At 40.9% G+C, this 22,074-nt stretch overlaps 1 protein-coding gene across 1 annotated transcript in view; it reads left to right on the top strand.

Moving 5' to 3' along the window:
* jph3b (junctophilin 3b) overlaps positions 1–22,074 on the top strand; it is a 53,987-nt gene that overhangs the window by 27,037 nt on the left and 4,876 nt on the right. The window contains exons 4-5 of the mRNA XM_005751503.2: positions 9,158–9,282; positions 11,534–12,510. Coding sequence (XP_005751560.1) covers positions 9,158–9,282; positions 11,534–12,510 — 1,102 coding nt within the window. The remainder of the gene's footprint in view (positions 1–9,157; positions 9,283–11,533; positions 12,511–22,074) is intronic.

Genomic DNA, 22,074 nt, shown 5'->3' with positions numbered 1-22,074 from the left:
CATGGTTGTGTTTAAGAAACAAACTGGTAGAGTGTTTTCCTTCTGAGCTGCAACTGTCTTCTTAGACACATCTTCATGTAGCTTTAATCTGTGCTATGTTGTGTTTATTGAAGCCCAAGTGTGACCACAAAACTAGCAATCTAGTTTCAACTATCTGAAAAAACTCATGTAAGGTCTTCTGAATGGGTTTCATCAGATAGGGCATCTGGCATAAAACAATCACAAATGCGGAGTTACCTGCTGTGGTGACCCCCAGCTGAAAGTAGCTTTACTACCGCATTAGCAAAAATAATGTCTGTAGACTGTGGGACGATTGGTGATCCCATTGCCTTTGAAATGGTTGCTTCAAAGGAACCAGGTCTGTGACCTCTTGCAGTCAATTGCTGCCTTCAAAATGACTTTGATGTATCAAGATAGCAATAACAAGTCAAGAAGAAGGAAAACGTCTGCTAACAGTTTGGGATTGAATGGACTGAAGTTGGCAAAAAACTGATAAATTTGTGAAAATCATAAATTGGTTGCTTCTAGACTCTGCTTACAATCAGAGTCCAGTCTGAGCTGTAACAATACAATTTTATTTATATAGCACATTTAAAACCAAAGGTATACCTAAGTGCTTCACAATAATGCAATAAGAACGGCTCCTTAATTTAGTGATTTACGCATTGACATGGCTTTTAAAGGGTTCCTTGTTTAAGTTCAGCTGGAGATGATCTCGGGGTTGCATCACCGTGGCAGCCCCTTAGAACCTCATAGATGTTATACGGGGATTCAAAGATTCCTCCACAAAATGGGACGTAGTTTCATCAGGATGACAATGTAACTGCAAAATGGCACTGGCACTTAGTATTCAATTTAATTCATTTTAATTTATGTATCTGCCACCAAATCACAACAGGAGTAACCTCTACAGCTACAATAGTAGAGAGAAAACTCCAACAATCAAACCACCCCCTTTGAGCAAGCACTTGGCAACAGTGGGAAGGAAAAACTCCCTTTTAACAGAAAGAAACCGCTGGCAGAACCAAGCTCAGCGAGGGGCAGCTATGTGCTATGACCGGATAGGGATAGTGGGGGAAAGTATATATAAATGAATATAGGAGTATAATGAGAGTACAATCAGTTGAATCAAGCAGTCATTCTGAGTCAAAGAACTGTTTGACTGCCTTGAGATCAAAAACAGTTGATGCAAATACTTGTAATTGGACTGCAAAATAAATCCAATGCAATCACTGGGCAACAACCGATTTTTCCTAGTCATAAGGAGGTTGTTGTTCTATTTTTACTCTAGTGTGATTGAGTGTTTCCACTGTTACAAAGCCCACAGTCCACAATAGGAAGGGCAGTGTTGGCACAGACACACCTGAAATCCCAGACTCATCTGGAACCAGTTTTTTACCTTTAGGTTTTACTTTCTGATTACTTTCATTCTTCCTCACAGTTTGGTTATGTTTGGCCCAGGAAATTACACAGAGAGGTAAACATGTGTATGAAAGAACCATTTTCTAGTAAACATGTAGAAGCTTATACAAGTAAGGCATTTTAAAATCACTTATTCACACATAACTGGCACATAGGTGCAAAACTGTGGGGGGGGGGGGGGGTTCTTTGGTTTGCTGATTTGTTGTCAAAGCTGTGGGCAAGATGTGCCAGCTCAAGGGCAGTAAGGGGCAACAATATGACAATAAACCCCTCTGAAAGCATGGATTTGTAAACATATCATCCTGAGTTGGGTCATTAAAAGATCATGATGTCAATTGATTGCGTTGTTAGTGAATGCTCCAACCTAATTCAGGATGTATTAAGCATTTAATGTTGTTTCCACAGAAGCATAAATATATATATATATATTTATGCTTCTGTGGAAACAAAATGGTAAAGTCCAATTTATTAGTATAGTACGTTTATTTTGGACTGTTTTTCATCATTTAACATCAGGGTTCTGAGACTGGAGCATGAAGTTGTCAGCATATTGCTGAGGTAACATGCAGATTTTACTAATTTGATGAGTAACAAAGTGGTGATGCTTTAAATATTTGCTCAGAGCAGGTTGCTGATTTAGGATAACGGCACAACTTTACTTGCCCAGAATAACCTGACTGTACATACAGTTTTAGCCTGGCCTAGCTCTCCGCTCTCCTACACACACACACACACACACACACACACACACACACACACACACACACACACACAGAAATGTCTAACCCAGATTCGGGCAGCAATGTAGCACAGCACAGAGCAGCCTCTCTGTATGTGTGTGTGTGTGCGTCCCAGAACAGAACAGCAGGGTATTTCCTTGTGGAACACCAGGAGAAACCCTGAGAGGTGAAACAGTCACAGGATAATTGCTTCAGTTCTCTTTGAGCAAAGTGAAAGCACAATGTGTGAGGATTTGTGGCCCTTTTTCGTCGATTTCTTGCTGTGTGTATGTGCTTCTAAAATTGTCCATAGGCTGAGTTTGAATGTACATCCTACTTGTTCCTAAAGGCAGGGCAGCAAGCAGTGAGGTCAGGGGTCGGGTTTATCTCCTGAAGAGAATCCAACAGCTGGTAGAAATTCAGGGTCAGCTGTCCACGTGCCTGATGTTACAGTAAATCCCAGATTTGTTTATATGTGTGAGTGTGTGTGTGTGTGTGTGTGTGTGTGCGATACCAAGCTCATGTGCCCTGATTACTGCTGTCACATGTGCTGATGTAACTGATTTCTCATCAGGCTACCTGTGATTAGTCAGTACCAGATAAACACACCAGTGACTCACTGTGTCACAGGACTCCAGTCGCTGAAGTTCTGTGACCTTGTTTCATTGGTAAGCCTAAAGTTCAGCACAGAGACACACACACACACACACATTGAGTTTCCATCACTTCACAGGGCGTTACACTGACTTACATTCATTTGCCGGTGATTTATTCTAACTTTAATCCAAAACTGTATTTCATACTGTGTACTCCAGTATTTACACTTACTATTGTGAGCATGATTATATGAAGTACTGGGGCTTTGCAGTCACACGACAGCTTAACCGCATGAGTTTAGCCTCTCTCTACCAATTTGGATGTGTGACAATATAGAGTCAAATAAATAAGGCCTAGACACTGCCTGTGACTACTCGGCAAGCACCAGTCACAAGGGAATAATGCGCATTTCCTGGCAAGTCGTTGCTAAAGGCTGATAAGAGCTGCTTTGAAACGGTCACACAGGCCTAGAGACGAGTGACCTCCTGGAAACCACTGGTCTCTGTTTCTGGTTGGCGTGTTTTAAGGCTTTTAAAGCTGTTTTACTCCAGCTCAGCTAGTAGCTAGCAAGCATTTGCAGACAAGTTGACATCTTCTGTGCAAAGTGTGGAAATCCCAATGCCGTAAAAGCATGCCTGGATAGAAAAAACCCACAGTGGAACACTAAAAGTTATGGATTGGCCTCCATACGTGGAAGTTTAGGAACAGAAATATCCCAACTGAGACACAGCGGGAGTGTCCATGCTGAAATTGACAGATTTACCTTATGGGGGCTTGTTTTTGTTGAAGTCCCGGCACTGTTTAGACAGATTTATATCCCCACAACATGAGTAATACAGACACACACACACTATTAGCAGTGATGCAAACCGGAAAGCTTTGTGAGATATGAATCATCCTCATCATCATCAACTGGTTCGGAGCGATGACAGAGATGATGGAGGAGCTTAGAGCGTGAGCCCCGGATTAGACTTTCTCTTCCTGTCTCTTTCCTAACCTCATCTCATTGCACTTTGTTGTCTTCCTCCGTATCTCCTGCATCGCTCTGTTTTCATTCTCCTCATGTCCCCTGTCCTATTATTTCGCCTGTCCTTTTGGCCTTGATATCCCTGCTCATTTAGTGTCCTCTGAATGTGTCACGTTTTAAGCATCAATGCGGCTTTCTCAAAGTGTGCCGTCAGTTAAGGAACATTTAGAAGGTGTCTCCGAGATGTAAGTTAGATGTGGGGGTGGGGATTGTATGAATATACAATATTTTATTAAGCCTTATTTCTTTCTTTTAGGGATCTATTTTAGCACTACTGTGCACAGCAGGTGCTCTACACAACCTCTGTGGTGCAGATACTGTATCTGTAGTAGCCATCATACGTTTTGAGAAACTTGCTTTTTTGTTCCCTAGCAACAGCCCCAAACCCAAAGATTTGCTGTCTGGCATTAAGTCAGGCCACCGGTTTGTTTCAGATCATAGACTGTATACAAATGATGAATGTAGACAGGTTTAGACAGGTCCACGTTTACAAAGTGAAGCCGATGCTGAAATGGCTTTAAAATGTGTTCTTTTTTAACACCAGCAGGGGGCGACTCCTCCGGCTGCAACAAGAAGTTTATTTATATAGATGTGTATTAGGAAATATATCTACTTCTCATGCAATATGTGACCTCAGTAAAAACTTTCTTGATTAATTTATCGTCTCAAATGCTAATTTGAAGTCTTACAGTATGATGTTAAATAGGTGATATATGAGGATAAGCTTTCAGGCTGGCCTCTGTTGTGATTGTCACTAACACGTGAGCACAGTTTTCCTTGCTTTCTCAGCAGAGTTATTGTCAGTTTTGTTGTTGCTGTGTTTAATAACACATTGTTTGTTCATCCATTTTCTTCCACTTATCCAATTCAGGCCTACAGGGTGGAGTGCTGGAACCTATCGCCACTTTCAAAAGCTGAAAGGCAGAGTACACCCTGAACAGATCACCAGTCTATTGTAGGGTTAACACACAGAGGCAGACAGCCATTCACACTCACATTTACACATACTACAAGTTTATGGCAAGCTGCCCCTAATTATTTTTCATTGTATTTATTTTTTTATGTGGTGTTTGCATGTTGTCCCTGTTCTTGTGCAGACTGCTTCCACCTACAGTCCAAAGACATGCATGGATTGGGTTAACTGACAATTCTGAATGGGCCACAGGTATGAATGGGAGTGTGAATGATTGTCCGACTGGCTCATTTTGGTCATCCTTTTATTTTGATATCTCAAATTTTACTTTGAAATCTGGAACTGCGGTCAGCTACGTTTCCCAACAGCACAACAAAACCTTTGGTATCCTATTTATTTTTATTTTCTTAACTGAGCTTTGAATATGATAAGACTATGATAGTACTAAAATCCAGGCCTGCATAAAAATATAGCAGCAACAGTGCTAGCTTGTTTCCTCCTGTCCACTCCTGCCATGAATAGGATACCACTGGTTATCCTCCTTCCCACAATTAACCCGACAGTGATTTGGTAACGTCGAATATGTAACGTCTTTTAACTCAATCTTTCTTTCAGTCTCACACCAATCTTCTTCACTCTCCATCCTCACACTGTACCTGTCCTTTGTCCTCCTTCCCTCCTCCTCATCACCTCCCTCCAGCTCTGCTTCCTTTCCTCTCCTCTTCCTGCCCTCCATCTGTAGCTCTTTTTTTCCGTCTTCTCTTGGACAGGATGCTGTGTTGTATAATCGAGCCCTCTTTGAACAGGCAGCTCCTATCTCTCCAGGCAGTTGATTCATCCAGAAACAGGTTGTTCCCTGGGAAGACGGGAGCAGGACAGGAAGTTGTGGAGGAAAGGATGACACAGAATTAGACAGAGAGACTTTTTTAAGAGTGGGCTTGTGTGTTCATGACATTTAAACCACATGAAGATTTTTTTATGTATTAAAAAAGCACTATCCTTGATTATGCTGTGTAAATTAAGGAAACAGTCTTTTCCTTTTCTTTATACCTCACCTCCCTTACAACCAGGAGGCGTGCACTCACATGGTGGTGTTGTGTATGCTGTGAGCCTGACACGGTGGATGCTGGCAGAGAGTCCACAGAGGGGAAAAGAGAAACAGAGAGGCCGAGAAGAAAAAATCAATAGCCATCGACATGCAACACTGCATCAAGACTGTTACTGCCCAGAGAGGGAAAAGGGACGGATGGAGAGGCTTTTGTAGACGAGTGGAGAGCCCTTGGATAGACAGAGGAAGATAGGTGAATGGAAATATAGAGATGATGGGGAGAGGAGGGTTGTAATTGAGAGAAAAGATCTATTTGATATTACCAGAGAGAAAGAAAAGAGGGTGGGACAAGAGGTACATGAAAAGGGGTTTGTTATAAAGAAGGCAGGGGCAATTAGAGAGAGGCAAAAAGAAAAATGAGGAATAACAGAAAGAGTGAGAGAGTGGTTTTAAAAAGGAGACTGAAAAAGAGGCTGTTAGTGAGATGAAGGGGATGTGAAAAGCCTGACAGCCTGAGAGGCAGTGAGATGAATTATTTTGTGATAGTAAACACATTTTCAAGCAGAAGATTACAGCGCCTGTAAACAGATGAATGCATGCTATCTCATCATATTGTGGCTCTGTAGTAATTGTCCCTCCGCAGCTTCTGTTTGAGGTATCATGTAATATGCTGATGCCTGCACGTGTTTGTCACCTTCTGGCTCAGGTGTCTTTTATGAAAGAGATTCCATATAAACACAAAATGAATAATGCCGGTTCTGTTAATAAGAATACCCCAGAATAAATGCTTTATATGGGCACAGCAGTGATGTGATTGATGTAGGTGTGTTAGTCAAGCTTCCATAATGACAGGAAAAATGTTATTATACAACCAAAGCATTATGACCTTTTCTCCAGTTGTGTTTTTTTTTGGCATTCATAAATTTTCTCCTACTTAGACGTAATTTCTGCACAGAGTAAAAATGACAAAAATCACCTGCTTGGCTTTGAGACGCTCTATTATGCTCATTTACACCTCAGTTTATTTATTTATTTATTCAATTCTTGGACTTTACTAGAGGTGCTGTGCATGATTCACATCTCAAAAAGTAATCATTGATTGTCTTATACTGCAGCACTTCAGTTCATTCACTCTCTAAAATTAATCGTTTTATCTTCTCTTCTTTAAAGCACAGCCTTTAAGCCTGCTTTCTTCTGATTGGCAGCCCCTGCAAAGCAAAATGTTTTAATAGCAGGTGGGTGGAGCTTCTGTGGTTATAGCTGATGCCAACAGTAGGAAAATAAACTGCCTGGAACTGAATATTTGGCTCAGAGAGATACTTAAGATAAGATAAGATAAAACTTTATTAATCCCTCAGGTGGGTTCCTCTGGGAAATTGTACATACACTGACCTCACTTTCTAAACTTTATCCATGTTTAATATGAACATTTTTTGCCTTGGAAACCCAGATAACCCACCTTCTCTGGGGGAAAATACCCATACAGCCAAGGTATGCAGAAGAGCATTTCTTTTAATGCAAGATATGTCAAAGTAGCAGAAGCACTGTAACTACAGAGGGCAAGGCCTTACTGAATGGTTTGTTGAATATGAAAAACATATCAGTCTTATGTTGTGACTTTCTTGGTTATCAGATTTCAAACCACTCAAATAGTTATAGTAGGTTTTGGACATGCGTGTCAGACAGCGCTTTCTGCCATTTAAAGCACTAAATGAAGTTCTTTTTTTTAAAAGAGTGGTGTAAATCCCTCCATTGGATTTCCAGGAAGGTACAGAATCAGTAAAAATGTGCCGTGATGCTGTGATGCTCAATATGACTGCTGTTGGCTTTTTCTGCTAGTTTGAGAAACAGTCAGCCAAAAAGGTTGCTCACAGTGTCTTCGCTTTTTATATAATGAGCTAGATACTTAGCAATGTTTATTTAAAAAAAATCTATTAAAGGGAGTCCCTGTTTAGAATAACTGTGACAATAAACAGATTTTAACCTTCCTTTTAACTATGCAAGTGTTCAAGCTACTACAGTGCGACATCACCCTTTGGGCTACAAACACCGGGATCTAATTAATGGAGCAAAGTTGGTGTGTTCTGTAGGTGCTGTGTGAATAAGCCGGGGCTCAGCCACAAATACCCCTGTATCAGTGAAAAACTGAAACACTGTGGAGCATTGTTGGCACTTTTATTGTTCGAAAGGTCAGTTTCTAATGACTTTTTTAAAATTACAGTATTTTTGGACAGTGGTTTTTCTTTTATTCTATTCTTTTCCTTATTTCCCTCTAATGTACTCCACTGTTTTATATTCCCTATTTTTAGACATGTATAGCTAAAAACTCCTACTTAACACTGTTCTACAAACTTTTTATAAAAATAAAAGAATTATAGCCTCAACTGTGTCTACTTGTACGCACAGTTGAAGCCATAAGTGCAAAAGCCCCACCCACTCTCTGGTCAAACCTTCTTCTTGCAATGGTCTGCCAATCATAATATGGTTGCTTGAAGGAAGGGGAAAGGAGACACAATTGATTATTCCAGCTAGTGGATGAACTGAGGAGATGCACCAGACGATCAAGGATTATTTTTGTGGCTCGATTTCCTCAGTGTGTGGTTTTTTTTGGGGGTTTTTTGTCCTGTCTCTCTCCCCTAACCCCCAACCGGTTGTGGCAGATGGCCATTCCTCCCTGAGCCTGGTTCTGTTTGAGCTTTCTTCCTGTTGAAAGGGAGTTTTTCCTTCCCGCTGTCACCAAGTGCTTGTTCAAAGGAGGTGGTTTGATTGTTGGGGTTTCACTGTATTGTTGTAGAGTCTTTACTGTCCAATATAAAGTACCTTGAGGTGACTGCTGTTGTGATTTGGTGCTATATAAAAAAAGAACTGAATTAAATTGAAATTTTGAGCTGTAGTTCATGCAAATGTGCTCTAGTATAGTCCAAGCATGAAAACGTGAAACTGGAAATGAGCAGAATAGGTCCCCCTTAAAGATTAAAGATTAAAGTTGGCCTTTTGTGCTGTATTCATTTATGTTAAACTGGTATGTTTTAAAATAGATTTTAAGATTTTTTGACTGACTTTAAAGGGTTTTCATGATCTTTCACTTAGCTTTATCTCTGACCGCTTAGCACCATATACACCAGAATGTAGTGAAGGGAACAATGGTTACAGTCAGGGCTGAGTGGGCTGAGTCAGTTACTATATTTAAGTTTCATATTTCAACATACTTTTAGGGGAAAAACATTCCTGATTTTTTTAAATACATTTCCCAAACCGTTTCTCTCTCTTGTACTTTTACTATGGTTTAGCTGTCCTCATATGCGTTTTTTTCAAATGTTTGCTTCATTTAGTTGCTGCTGTCAAAATGCTCAGCAACAGAAAATTTGCTCAGAAAATTTGTAATATGCTATATAAATTAAAGTTATTATTTTTACTATTCTGTGTTTCAGGACGGCTCACGCACAGGGTAAAGCTGAGGCGGCGGTAGCAGCAGCTCAGAAGGCCCAGGAAGAGAGTCGCATCGCGAGGGTCACTGCCAAGCAGTTCTCCCCTTCTTTCCAGCACCCAGGAAATGGTGGGCAACCATACATGCACTGATTAAAAATTTTATATATAGCACATGTTCATATCCGTCTCTATAGAGATCCAGAAACCAAGCCAAGCAGGCAGCAATACGTAAGCATACACCCCGAACACACAAAACACATCAAGAGCTGTGTGTGTGGTAAAGGTCAACGCCAACCACCCTCCAGCTTTGCGGTTCTGCAACTGTCACTCATACCTGTAGAACGCTGCAGGTAGCCTACACAGTCCAACATGCAGCGTGACACACACGCACACAGTGACTTCATGCCGTGCGCTGTACACACACACGGAGCTGAGATGACAGTGATTGTTCTTTTGCCGTCAATTCTGCTCGTCTGCTTCTTTGCACAGCTAAAAAAAAACCTCACACACACAGAGTTGTGAGAGCATCTTTGTCAACAAGCATCAGCGCTGACATTTTGCAGGATGTTTGTTTTGATAACCTGTTTTGATAATCATCATCTACCTTACTGTTGCCGCCTCTTCTGCTTTCTGACAAAAAATAAAGGACTGTATAGAAAGATGTAAAGGTGGAATGGATGAGAAGATCGATTATGGAAGGATCTTTACACTTCTTCTCCTCCCAGTTTAATTTTTGTAAATGTTTTTTTAAACAGGCTTATAAAAAATCAGTGAGATGGCTTGTGTTTTTATACTTGACATATTTTTTTTTTATTTGGAAGGCATTGCCAGGCAACTTTGGCGCCATGTAGCTGATTTGTTAATGTTAATCAAGTGGACTTTGAGTGGAGGGAAACTGCTGCAGTGCACAAGTCCTTCAGCAGACACAGAACTCCCGACTGTGCTTTGTTCACTGTTTACGTAACAGTTTCAGAAAAACATAGAGAGTAGCTAGAATATTCACAATTTACCGTGTGATATTTTTTAAAGTTTATTTATTTATTTCTTTTTGTAAAAGTCTCAAAAACTCACAAAAACTGTATGTATCAAATGTGATACACTAGCCATAAACCCGGCATGCTTGTGCGTGGCTTGTCCGTAGTTGCTGTGCCCATGTTGTAGCTATTTACTGTCAGAAGGGGGCAGTGTCCTGGTTGGCCCGTCACTTAGGGGCTGCTATGGAGAAAAGTAATAATTTACAAAAAATACTTATCAAATACTGCAACCATTGTTTGCACTTTACACAAATGCTTTTTGAAAAATGTTTTGTACAGTCTTTACTGCTCGCAGAGATCTTGACATCAACTCTTTTCTGTTCAAGCCAGCATTTGACCTATGACCAAATAGTCATCAAAAAGGAACCTGACAAACCACTGGGTGACATCTACCTACAACCATCTCTTATACTGTGTGATTGGGCTACACACTGCAAGCTTTTTGGTGTTTTTGTGTTGTTAAATCCCCACAATCCCAAAGATCTGCACAAACAGAGACTTACTTAATAATGCTTTTCTACTACAAGCCAAAGTTTCACATTTTACACAAACATTTATTCATTTATTCTGGGCTTTTGAGCACTTATCCTCTGTCACATATACACTGAAACTCTAATGAATACACTGAATCGGGGGAATTTGGGGTTCAGTATTTTGCCCAACAACACTTCAACATGCTGACTAAATCAGCTGGAGGTTGCTGTACCATAAATGCTACAGTCGTCTGATGACTTCCCTTCTCTTCTTCTTCTGTCTCCTCTCCTATGTGCTCTGTGCTCTGTCTACCCCACATTGCACATGCACAGCTAAATTAATTAAATCAAATGAATTATTTTTGCTTTGATCATTATGTTTTCCTCTTTGGCTTCTTGGTGATGTGGGAGAAATGAGCGTTCTGTTGGCCCAGTGGCTTTAATCCTGTAAGCAGATGGAGTAGGGAAAACACTGCAAACATAATGTCTAGAAAATTGTATTGTTTTCTTGACAGTGTTAAATTCAGCCCCCACTCTAACCCAGTCATTTTTACACATGTAACGAGATTTTATGCAGTGTTGTGCAACTTGTGGGATTATTTTCTGTGGATGTTGTCACACTTACTCACCAGCCTAAAACAGTTGCATGTGATAATTGGAATTGCAATGATAGATTTTATGTAATTGTAAGATTTAACCCCATCATGTTTTTACAACAGGCCCTTACTTTTTATTTATATAAGTTTTATGTTATTTTTTTCTACAGTGATACTGGTGTATCATTTAGAAACCCAGATTGGGTAATTCCAACAAGTAAAACTCCTTCATCTCCTCCTTCTCATCCTGAATGCCTTTCTGATGTCTTCTGCAGGTATGGAAGTGCAGCGTCCCAAACGTCAAGTGTCCAGTGAAGTGGAGGGCGAGGGTTTGTCGAGTAGCGCTGGTACGGCCGACAGTCCTGACCTGTATGTGAAGAGCGCAGCCTCTGACGACCCCTCTAACGACGCTGCAACCCCTGATCTCAGCCCGCCTTCGTCTTCGCCACCCCACACTCCGCCGCCACCTGCCCGGCCGTCGCAACGCACCAAGAGTGCCCGTTTCCACCGGCAGAGCGCAGTGGACCATGGGGACAGGGGAAGGGAGGGGGGAGAAAGAGGTGAGAAAGGTATGGGGGTGGTGCAGACAGAAATTCAGGTGTTGATGGAGGGAGGCAGTGTGGGAGGCGAAGGTGTTGGAGGTGGAGGAGGGAAGGGGGAGTATCCACGGGCCAACAGCTGGAGTGAAGACAAAAGAAGGGGAATGTTGTCAAAAGGAGGTGGGGTCAGTGGGAGAGGCACTAGCCGGACCAACGGACACAAACACAGCTCCTCTAATCACAAGTCGCGGGAGCACAGCTCTTCCAATCACAGACAGGCCAGGTGGACAGAGTCATCCTCATCTGCCTCTTGGACGTCCAGCCACAGGGGCGTGCACGGCAGGGGAGGCCGGCTGCTGGAGCAGGACGAGGAGAAAATTAGCAACTACGAGATGGAGATGAAGCCTTTACAGCCCAGAGACTCAACCACCCACAAGCCCCATGGGCACGGGGAGGAGAGGCACGGTCACGGAGAGGGGCGTTCACACGCCGTACAGCGACAGAGGCATAAGAACCGAGATGGGAGGGAGGGAAGGGAAGGGAAAGAGGGGAGGGAAGGGGGAAAGGACTCAGCGCACAAGCTGGACAGACAGGGGGAGAAGCTGGACTCACGGCCTCTGCGCCGGGACCTCACCCTCTCCCCCCCTCTTAAATCCTCCCCCATCACACCGATGCAGCAGGACCACAGCCTCACACAGAGCAAAGGCAATTCGGTAAGACCGTCTTATTCTCTTACACGCCGACACTTTACCAGCTCTAAAAGACGAGGTCAAAACGGCACAAGGGATTTTTTCCCCACAGAGCTGTTGATTTCTGGCACTTAACGTCTAAATCATCACTTGCGCTTCACTAGCCACTGGAATATAACAGCTGACTGCTATAATGTTAGATTAATGATTCTTCAGACCATTTTTTTTCAGCTTTAAATCTTAAGGTTGCAATCAGACCTGAAAGTTAAACTGTTACAACACAAATACCTCTGATGGCACAAAACTCAGCTCTTATGTTCCTTGCCTTGAAAACAACAATAAGTAGTTTTCTTGGGGTACTGTGTGTGTGGTTGCATTGCATGAGAGAGGACACAAGCAGCTATATGCAATATCCATCCATCTATCCATCCATCCATCCATCCGGGGGAGGGGAAGGGGGGACTGGAACCATTCCCAGGCACAGGGGATAAGAGGAAGGGTACACCCTGGACAGGTCACCAGTCTGTCACAGGGCTTTTATGCAAGAGTTTTATAAATTTGTATGATTTGGGCTTCAGTTAAGATTAGTTAAACCTCTTAGCTCCCAGAAATCCTGCCTATGCCAAACTTGCTCAATAGTACACCACTCTGGTTTCTGTGCATTTTGTGGCCATATGCTGTGCCTGATGCACATTGACCGTGATGAGCTCTCTCATTTATTATCACGCTTTGTGCTGATAAATTTGTGCTGAAAGCATTTTTATTATTCTCAGGAACAAACAGCTGCAGAGCAGATTGGCAGAGTCAGCAATTTCTTTAATTAGTTTGATTTGTTTTACTGAACAGTAACACAAACCTTTCCTCTGGTTTGAATCCGGTCGTCTTAATAAATACTGTCGTATTCCTGTGGATGTGGCCATGTGAAAGAAACATACAGACCTGTTTCAGTAATTATATATGTGTGGAAGCAGTTCCTCCACTAAGTCTGTTTGGGAGAATTGCCTTAATGTGCTTAAGCTTAACTTCATATAATACTGTGTTTAAACCTGTCGGAAGGATTCTGCAGCCCTGTCTCAATAAAGTCATGACATAAATCATGACTTAAACAAGCCCATTTAAAAAAACACAACATCTGGAAAGGCTGCACTCAAAAAAATAATTCATTGGATGAACGTAATTTTATCTTGCCTCTTATATTCCATCTAAACAAATCATGTTATATTAATCCATCTTGGTTGTGTTGTGTCAACACGATATATGTGTGTAGGTTTAACATAATATTAACATTAGCATTCAATTAATTTGACTTTTGTTCAATCAACATGTTTGCACCACGTTAGTCTAATTAGATTTATTTAAATTCATCTTATATTGTTTAAACACTTTGGCACATCAAAAGTCTTGTTACAGGAACTAGTAAAATATTTGTTTGTTACACCAACGATAATCTTGTTGAATGAATGAAATGTGACTTATGTCTGTAGTACATGTTGTATTCATATTACATAATGTTCAACAAAAGAATTCAACGGATTTACAGCAACTTCCAATCCACCCATCTCCTTATCTTTATCTGGGCTGCGGAAGTGATAGGGTAACAGGGGCAGGGTACACACTAGGTCGCTAGTCTATCATACAGAGACAAACAACCATTTGCACTTCAACACCTTTGGGTAATTTAGAATAACCAGTTACCCTTACAACTGCAGGACTTTTAACTGTGGAGGAAACCAGAGTACGCAGAGAGAACCCACTGCAAACTTTGCCACATTGTGGATTTGAACCCAGAATCTTCTGGGTTCAAATCCACGGCATTAATCTGTCAATACAGACTTAACAAAAGTAGGAAAGCTATGCTTGATGATGCTTTATGTTGTTGTCCCTGACAAGTTAAACCATAAGAAATAGTAACAGCATACACGCGGTGTGGTTGTCTGCCTCTTGTAACCCCAGTGATTTTCCAGTGGTTTGACATCTAACGTGTACTTGTGAATTTCGTGAGTCAACTCAAAAAATGAAATTGGGTGGTTGTTACATGCACAAGATCCAAACTTGTAATTTGAACTAAATAATTCCATGTTTCTATGGTGAACGTAATTAAATCATGTAGCATCTGCATGAAATTCAGCAACTTAATTTGTTCTTGTTGAGATGACATGATACAATCCAGTAAGAGTGGCTGGATCCAGGCAACTAACCTTTGAGGGTGACATCACCCTTAAAGGTGTTTGTGTCACCCGTTATCTGCAGTATTGTACGCCACAGTACTCTTCTTTCATTTATCACTCAACTATTTGTGCCACTTTTTGTGTGTACTAGCCAAAAAAGCACCATGAGTGTGTCCCCAGGGAGACTTTCTGAAAATGTGTGCTAAATGCCATCACATCCCCATCAGTGCTTTAATGACAACCAGCTTTTCACGCTGCCTTCCAGTGTGGCTGTTCAGATCAAGTGGAGACCTCCCCCAAAAAAGAGTAAATGTGAGGGACCAAAATGCCCATCTTAACCACACCAATTAAGATTATGGAGAGGTTAATGTCCACCTGTTTAGTAGCATTACCAGTTTTTCTGGTCATTTTGGAGCAATGAATGTATATAAATAATATATGTAGTGTGTGATTAAAACAATGGTTAAAGTCTCTGCAGATAATTTTTCCTTTACTGTATGGGGTTGAATTTTTCTAAGAACACATGCATGTAAACCTATTAAAGTTAAAGGTTGCTGAAATTAGATTATTTTTATGTTATGCTACTGAGATACACATCATTGGCGTTTTGAAACTTTAATCAATATAATATATGTCTAACACTATGGCTGAAATTTTCCTGGCAAAATTTTTTTGAGGTGTTTTATTCAGAGATGCATTAAAGCGTGTTTCTGTCTATTTAGCTCAAAATTAAATGTGCGCTCAAAGATGTTTGAGGTACTGAGTATTTTTGTAGCCACCCACCATGCTCAAATTAAATTTTCCCTTATATCAGTTTTCGATCACCTTCATATCTTGATTAAATCTTTCCCCACGCTCATCGCTGTCATCTAGATTTAGTGGGAAAAAGTCAACAAGAGAATGTAAAAACTGCTTCTTCAGTGACAGTCTGGCACTCATTAGCTGATATGATTTCAGCATGTTATCCACAAGCTCAGCATAATTCTCTGCTCTGTGATTGCCAAGAAAATTCTGGACAACCTGCACGGATCCGTCCTATGCTGCTGATGTAGTTGGCTTCAGTTTTTTTTGAACTCACGCATCAGTTCATGAATTTCAGAATCCACAAAGACCAAACCTGGAGACCAAATGTAACTCTTAAATGCTAAAACGCATCAGCATTCCCACCTGGTCATCCTAGTTATCCAATTACTAGAAGATCATAACAACAACAAAAAGAAAAAAACAATTTTTTTTGTTGATGCTAGATAAAAACAGTTGTCAGATTTGGGGTCACCAAGTAAAATTTGTAAAAGCACAAGTAGAAAAATGCTTGTTGACCAGTGTAGCATTTGCTGATAATGTAGCACTTCACCTTCTTGTGTTAATGACTGCTAGCTGCATAAAAGCCAAGATGATGTTCTCCATAAGAGCAGCTTTAAGTGATGCCACAGTGGCCAAGTCCATATTTTATGTACAGTCTGTGGTTCAGGGCCTTTATGAACACATTCAGACAGCATGTCTTAATAACTCTGTAACGCTGTAACGAGATAAGTTCTGATATCGTCAGGAACACTCATTCTCTTACAGTTACAGGACTTGTAGTAAGTTAGTGACTCATGGACCTGCCATATTTACAAAAATAACCATTTCTTCTGGAAATTGTATCTGTCTTTTTCATAAAAAGCATGTAGAAAATAAACATTATTCTGGTTTTAGATTGTTTTGATACCTTATTTGTCTTTATAGCCTTTTAGCTCCCTTCACTTCTATTCACTGAGGACTATCTTCCAAGCGCCCTCTACTGTCCTCGAGTCTGAACTGAATCTAGTTTCTGAACCCTAAAGAAAGTGGAATGGTAGCTCTGAGTTCACCAGCTGTTCATTAACGTTGCCTGCAATTTAGTGCTGGGCAAGTAAAGAGAGATTTTATCAAACTTTTATTTCCTGGAAACACTCTGCTGCTCAAACACGTTTTATGCAAGTAAGTATGAAGCCAAAAGGCACTGAACGACTTTGGGTATAACATAAGTGACCCATTACACTTTACATTAAGCAATTTGACTTCATATAAAGTTGTTTACATAAAATATAAGTTATTACTCGGAATTTTAGCATGAAATTCTCCACTTGGCTTCAGTATCAGTGGACAGCAGCTGAATGGAGCGTTTTTCATATCTGTCATGTCACTGCCACACATTGATTTGACTAAAAGGATTTGTTGCCCACTGTCATGAGGATACATCCCATCCCCAGTGACATAACACAATGTTATCCCACATATTAAGATAATCCGGGTGGAGAGGCACAAGGTTTAACCTTATGAAATAAAGAAAGATTTTTTGTACTGTGAGCGAGCGGGGAGGGATTATGCTGCTGTAATATAATTTTTTGGCTTCATCTTGACTTAGGCTGGTGGATGGCCCCATCCACGCTAATCCTGGGTGATAATATGGTCGCGGCATTAGCTAATGAAAGCAACAGGAAAATCAGCAAGTGAAAACCACACATCGTACGCCGCAGACGTTCACTGAGCACATAAGGACGCACCCCATTTCTCCCTCTCGCACTCTCACTTTGCTTGTGTGTAAACTGCTAAATACAGTTCCTCGCTCCTCAAACAACTTGCTCACTTTAATCAGAATTTTTCTGCAGCAGTGTGATGGCTTTAGTGGCTGAGGCCGGTTGCTCATCAGTTCAGTGTGTGCTGCTACCTGCTACATGCAAACACAAAGCCTTAGACACATGGACACACACACTGATAGAGATACACAGAACCCCAGCAATCCTCTCTGCACCTTAGTAACAGCAGACTGGCAAACTAGCCCCATCCTCACAGACGGCCCCCTATTGGTTAACCAGCGCTCTGTTGCTAGGGAACAGCGTATGCCTTGCTCCAACGGCGCCAATCAGTGGGCGCGTGTCAGTGACAAGGGGGGGTGGAGGTAGGGTGCTTGTGTGTGTGTTTGTGTGTTTGCAGCCGCAGAGAAACAAGTGAGATTTGTGTAAGACAGGTTCACAGCATGCACAGATACTATCACACTCAGATAAATACACAGCGAGAACGCCATGGGAATGGACACCGGGGCCCCTTCCGCATGCAGATGTGCAGCAGCACAAACACAGGCCCTCAAAATCAATCAGTCGATTGATCACTTACATCCGGCCATGAAGTGTTCGTACAAGTTTGCAACAGAAAGATGCATACAATAAAATTACTTTAAAAAAAGATGTGTTTTCTTTACCGTGTCCGCTCTAACATTAATACTCTGGACTGAAATAGTCACTCAAGAACATCAACTCAGCATCATGGAACACAGAAGCCAACCTCTGTGCATCCCATAGGCTCATATTTACATGAAGCTGCATCCCCATGGCCCATGTCCTACAACAACCATTAGTAACTCGATGACGAAGATATCTAAAAAGTAAACAACTAAAGTTACATTTAAAAATAAAAAGCATATTAGCGGATACATCTGAGACAAGCGCTGAAAATATCTTTAAGATTAGCTGCCTCTGGAGGATCCCAGACTGTTTCTTTATTAGTCTTAGTTGCAGATTGTGGAGGAGCAGGTGAAAAGCCCGAGACAGATGAAAGAAAAATTAGCAGGAATGTGTAATAAAAAGCATAAATAGACGTGTAATCAGTCACTAAAGCTGAAAACTAGAAGCTGAAAAAGACAAATCTACTACAGAAATTAATCTGTCCTCTCCTGCTAATCCTGGTCAGCACACCTGCTGCATTTTGGCTTCTCTGCAGTTCATCCAAATCTTCCTTGGTATAGGCCACAAAAGAAACCATTACAGTACAGTTGTCAACCCCTGTAAGTGATAAAAGCACGAACAGGTCTCTCTGTATCTGCGTGGGAGAGATATGGCTGTGCTTTTGCAGCATTTCTTAAGATGATAAAAAGGCAGTTTTTGCGATATTTTGTCTGTGCACTTCAAAATTCAGATGAGGATCAAAACGCACACCAAGGTTACTAGCTTGGGGCGTATGTTGTGTGCTTGTGTTAAAGATTTTTTCCAAAGTCACCTCAAAACTGAATCACTGCTTTAATTATCAGAACCTCTGTCTTTGATGCCGTGTAGGACTGTTTGACGGATAAAAACAGTCGTATTGTGACTTGTTGCGTCTACCAACAAGCGAGTGCCTTTAATGCAGACTTTTATAGCTATATGAATACTCTCTTAATTAAAAACATTAATTTAATTGTTGTGTCCTCCAGTGTTAATATTTCAGGTCTGAAAAACACATTTTTTCAGGCTGGGCATCGTAAAAGTAAATATTAACAGGATAGTGGTCACAGAATGACAGGTATGATCGGACATCAAGTGGTTCAGAAAACTTCATTGAACAGTGAAGCTACTTAATTATGGACCTATTAAGCTTTTCTATATTTTCTGTCCTGTGTTGCATGTTCATCTTAAATCTAAAAATTCAATTAATGACATCAGGATACATATAAGATATCCCTGTGAACTAAACGCTCAGGCTTCAGACTGCTCTTAATATCCACTTTCAGGCAGTTTGTTTTTTAGTCTTAGCTCTGCATTAAGTGCTTCTGTCCCTAATATGATGATCATAAGCACAGATTTCTAGCTGCAACTCCACCCGACTGCCATTCAGACCCTTTGTTTGCAAGAGGAAGGGAATCAGAAAAAAGTTGTCTTAAAAGAAGGGGGAAGGGAGCTAAAATCATCTGTTTTAGACTGTGGAAGCCTTGAGCAGCTGCATTAAGGTAGTTATGAGGTCCCCCAAAATAGAATTAGAAATGAGTAAGGATCGCAAAAATGCAATGCAACTATTACCATAAGAATTGTCAATAATTGTTAATAGTTTAATTAAATATGAACAATTTGAGTTGTACCTGTTTTAAAGCGTGTTTAGGCAGGCTGCTGGTGGTGATGGTGTAAATAACAAGACTTCAAACAAAAGTCCAGTTCTTTCTTTTTTTTTATTGAGGCTAAATTTGGAATGCACCATGCATACTGATGCTAAATTTTTACTACCAAAACATATTGTAATGTAGACACGCTAGCTGGTGTTTTCAGTGCACAGATAGTACAGCTGCATCAATCTTCTAACTCTCAGCATGATAGCAAGTAATTGTGTTTTCCACAAAGTGCAGCTATTCATTTGAGAGGCACACAGCATCCAGCTCAGTCCCAATTCACTTCAGTTTTATTTATACTGGACCAGTCCACAATAAAAGTCATGTCAATGTTCTTTATGTTGGAAGGAAAAACTCCCTTTGAACAGGAAGAAACTTCCAGGCAAACCAGGCTCTGGGAGCGAACAGGTTCAGGGGAGAAAACACGAACTATGGGAGAGCACAGGTAAAAGTTAAGTGGGATGTAAACATGCTAGGAGTCAGAGAGAAATGTTCAGTGCAGCATGAGAAGTCCCTCAGAAGTCTTAGCCCATAGTAGCATAATTAAGACATGGCTGATGGTCATCTGATCTAGTATTATTTTGAGCTTAGAGAGAGTTTCTCTCTCCTGAAACCCAACCGGGAGCTGGTTCCACAGAAGAGGGATCTAATAGCGGAAAACTCTGCCTCCCATTCTACTTAGAGTACAAAAAAGTCTGCAGTGTAAGAGCAAAGGCCTCTGTTGGGATAACATGATACTATGAGATCTTTAAGACATGATGGGCCTAAATTTTTAAGACTTTCTTTGTTAGGAGAAGGATTTTAAATTTAACAGGGAGCCAATGAAGAGAACCCAATGTGGGATAAATATGCTCTGTCTCTTTTTGGTACCCGTTAGTCTTTTCACTGCAGCATTTTGGATCAGCTGAGGTTTGTGTAGGGAGCTGTTAGAGCAGCCTGATAATTAGAAACTAGAATAGTCCAGCCTTGGCGAAAACAATGCATGAAATTTCTAATTTTAGCAATATTGTGCGGATGAAGATATATGTTTGTGGTGTGTGTTCCATATATTTTACTAATTGAAAATACTAGTTACAAATAAACGTTCTCCAGAACCAATGAAGGAATTAGACTTAATGCCAATCTATTATATAATCAAGTACCCACTTTTTTAAAAGGGTGCTCTTAGAAGTTGGGTGTCAATATGGAAGTCATTAGTATTAAGTGGTGTGATAACACAAATAAGGACCTCATTTTTTAAATAAATTAGGTTAAATAAAACACACAAAAACAGGCCATCAGATGAATCATCCACTTGTGGTCTGGTAATCATTTATGACACAGATCTGTGATAAGCCTATCGCTGTGTTGATCAGCACAAACCTTGTTTGCAGCCTCTGGACGGATTCATTTACAACTGTGTTGCACTAATGCAGCTTAATAAGTGTGTGTAGAGGTTCACGGAGTCCTGTTTTCCCTCTCCCACTGGAGCGATTGTTAAAATTATTTCAGAGGTAGACTTAATTAAAACCATAGGTCTTCTGCAGGTCCTCCTCTTTCGGTAAATCTTTTATTAAGAGTAAAAATCCACTCTGTGTGTGCTAATGCCAGTGCAGTGCGTTATTTTGCAAAGACAAAAAGTGGTCGTGTCAGTGGATATACTCGTTTTACTTGCACATAATTACCCACAGCGTACAGGTGGTCAGAAAGACTGGCCTTCACCCACATGACCCAGGTTGTCAGCAAGCATCTGCTGAAGTGTCACTGAGCAAGACACCACAGTGACACCAGCTCAAGGCTTCTGTAGTGCAGCCAAGCTTCACCTCTGACCTCACTCTCTCAGAGAATTTAGGCTTCCTTGTTCGATAAAGGCAGAAATGGAGTATTTATATTCACGTGCAGTTTTCGCCTTCGATCTTTTTCCTGTTTGTGTTTATTGAAAGTCTTTAACAAGAAGACAGGTAACACAATGCAAGGCAACAAAGTGATCACAAAAATTTCTGGTAGGCTTAAAACAGTTAACAGAAGCTATGTAAGTAAAACCCAATAGCTGTCTTTGGATTTTTACATGCATCACCACTCCTGCTGGTCTTTTCTCAAGTACTGCTGGTCAAAAAGGCAACTTGGCCCTTTCAAATTGTTTCTTTTCTGTGACATTTATTTTAGGTTACATATTTTACATGGACAGGGGTGCAATGGTTAGCACTGTTGCCTCAAAGCAAGAAGGTCTTGGGTTTAACTCCATCAACTCTAGCTTCCTCCCACAGTCCAAAGACATGCAGTTAGTGGCATTAGGTTAATTGGTGACTCTAAATTACCCATGAGTGTGAATGGTTGTCTGTCTGTGTGTATTAGCCCTGTAGCAGACTGGCGATCTGTCCGGGGTGTACTGGCCTCTTGCCCTATGACAGCAGTGTTGGGCAAGTTGCATTGAAAAAGTAATTAATTATAGTTACTAGTTACTTCTTCAAAAAAGTAATTCAATTCAATTCAATTCAATTTTATTTATATAGCGCCAAATCACAACATAAGTCGCCTCAAGGCGCTTCATAGATACAGAGAAAA

The sequence above is a fragment of the Pundamilia nyererei genome, unplaced genomic scaffold (genome assembly GCF_000239375.1).
Source record: "Pundamilia nyererei isolate P.nyererei 1_Seehausen unplaced genomic scaffold, PunNye1.0 scaffold00314, whole genome shotgun sequence".
NCBI classification, from domain to species: Eukaryota; Metazoa; Chordata; class Actinopteri; order Cichliformes; family Cichlidae; genus Pundamilia; species Pundamilia nyererei.
Note: the sequence above shows the minus strand (reverse complement) of the source record. Positions and strands in the feature narration are given on the sequence as shown.